The sequence below is a fragment of the Orycteropus afer genome, unplaced genomic scaffold (assembly GCF_000298275.1).
Source record: "Orycteropus afer afer isolate SDZICR_OR568_19922 unplaced genomic scaffold, OryAfe1.0 scaffold01455, whole genome shotgun sequence".
Taxonomy (NCBI): Eukaryota; Metazoa; Chordata; class Mammalia; order Tubulidentata; family Orycteropodidae; genus Orycteropus; species Orycteropus afer.
Genome location: NW_006923042.1, coordinates 61,010 through 63,155, shown reverse-complemented (window position 1 = coordinate 63,155; position 2,146 = coordinate 61,010). Strand labels below are relative to the sequence as shown.

General features: G+C 34.5%; 1 protein-coding gene across 1 annotated transcript; it reads right to left on the bottom strand.

The window, feature by feature from the left end:
* Nucleotides 1-1,304: 1,304 nt before the first annotated feature.
* Nucleotides 1,305-2,141, bottom strand: LOC103213248 (olfactory receptor 52E2; the record flags this gene model as incomplete). The annotated part of the gene is made up of 1 exon (XM_042783478.1): nt 1,305-2,141. A coding segment is annotated over one exon (837 nt), but the record flags the coding sequence as incomplete, so codon positions are not given.
* Between the last annotated feature and the right edge of the window lie 5 nt (nt 2,142-2,146).

Below are 2,146 nucleotides of genomic sequence, written 5' to 3'. Positions count from 1 at the left end.
AGAGGAAATTACAAATATAAACAAAAAGAAAAGATATATTACCTTTAAAATAGTAATATTAAAATTGACAACTGACATCTCAAGCAAAAATAGAAGCCAGGAAACAATAAAATAGTCTTTCCACAAGTCTTATAGAAAGAACAAATAAAAGTTAGAGTTCTAAAACTTCAAAATAACTTTTTAAAAAATTTGTAAATATAGCCATTTTTAGGCAAAAAAAAAAAAAAAAAAAAAATGACAGCATTTCTCTCCAAAAAAGTTATACCAAAGACAGTATCAAAGTTTATTTCTCAGGCATGAGTATAATCATTACAGATGGGAATTTAGAGATCCAGAGCGGGATGTGTAACAATGAGGTAGTAAATATGCACAAGCATTGAAATGAATATTGACTGAACAAAGCAATAATCATAATGCATAGAAGGTTTAAACTTCATAAGATGTAAAATGCACCAACAATCTCATATGTCAAAAGTGGATGAATGGACTGAAATTGTTCTAAGATTCATTCATTACCAGGAATAGGTATTATTGCTAATAGATGTTAGATATTGAAAAGTTATATGGGGATCTCTATTACAATGACTAAAATAAGTGTAAAATGATATATAAATTCAAAGCAAATGTGGTAAGCCTTCATGATAATAAAAAATAATCCCAAGGTGGAGTCATTGTCATGACAATAATTCACAGGTCAGGTAGAAGTAAAAGGTAGTAAACATAAGATAACATGCTAAGTAGAAAAAAAAAAAAGTATAACTCTCTTAAGCATGTGTGAATAGTCTATTTTAAAATGCAGCCTATTTAAAAGACTACAGCTATCAGATTGTTTTAAATAGAAATTCTATGCTGCTTGTAAGGGAAGAAAAATTAAAATAATTATTATGTAATAAAGTAAAAGAAAAAGATGGGTGTTTATGTTAATATTGCTGACTAATTTTATACTCTGTAAATTCCACAATATGAGGAAAGTCCATAGTCACCACCGTATTCCTCCCATATTACAGTTCTAAAAAAAGATATTTAAAAATGATCTTCATTATATTGGGTGAAGAGAAAACATTCACGAAATACCAATCTAGAATCAATGTCTACTCAAATAAGTTCATATGAAAATATCAAAAGAAATTAGAAATATGGTTGGAAATACAGGTTGAAATTTGGTGCATTGAACACTTACAGAAGGGAGCAATTATAAACATATGTTGAATTTATTTCTTATAGCAAAATGATTCTCTGACTAAAGTTTCATAAAATCGCATATTGAATCTCATATGTATTAGGCGCTACTCCTCTTGCGTGTCTTACTTCTGAATTAATATTTTCTTCACACAGTCATAGATCTGCTTGGTTCTGACTCCATAGATAACAGGGTTGAGCATCAGTGGCACTATAACATAGAGATTGGCCAGAAGAATGTGGATATAGCAGGGGACATTGCGGCCAAAGCGATGTGTCATGAAGGAAAAGAGGACTGGTGTATAGAAGGCAAGAATGACACAAACATGTGAACCACACGTGCTGAGGGACTTGAGCCGGGCTTCATGGGAAGGTAGACAGAAAACAGCACACAGTATCTGGACATAAGAAATAGCAATGGCTATGATGTCAAACACCAGATTACAAATGGCACATAGGCCATAAATAATGTTGACCTTAATACTAGCACAAGACAGACGAGCAAGACCCATGTGTTCATAATAGGTGTGGGGTATGACATGATTCCCACAGAAGGGCAGTCTCAGTATCAGAAATACAAATGGAATAATGTAAATCAATGACCTCACTAATACTCCAAGACCAATCATAGAAACAACCTTGTTAATGAGGATGGTGCTGTATCGGAGTGGGTTGCAAATGGCCACATAGCGATCATAAGCCATTGCCAAGAGAACTGCTGACTCCATGCCGGTGAAATTGTGGATGAAAAACATCTGGGTGAGGCAGGCATCAAAGACTATCTCTCTAAGATTGAACCAGAAGATACCAAGCATCTTGGGGATGGTAGCTGTGGAGAGGCCCAAGTCAATGGTGGCCAACATGGCCAGAAAGTAGAACATGGGCTGGTGCAGGCTGCTTTCACTCTGGATCACAAACAGAATGGTGAAGTTCCCTAAGAGTGCAATCATGTACACAGCACAAAAAG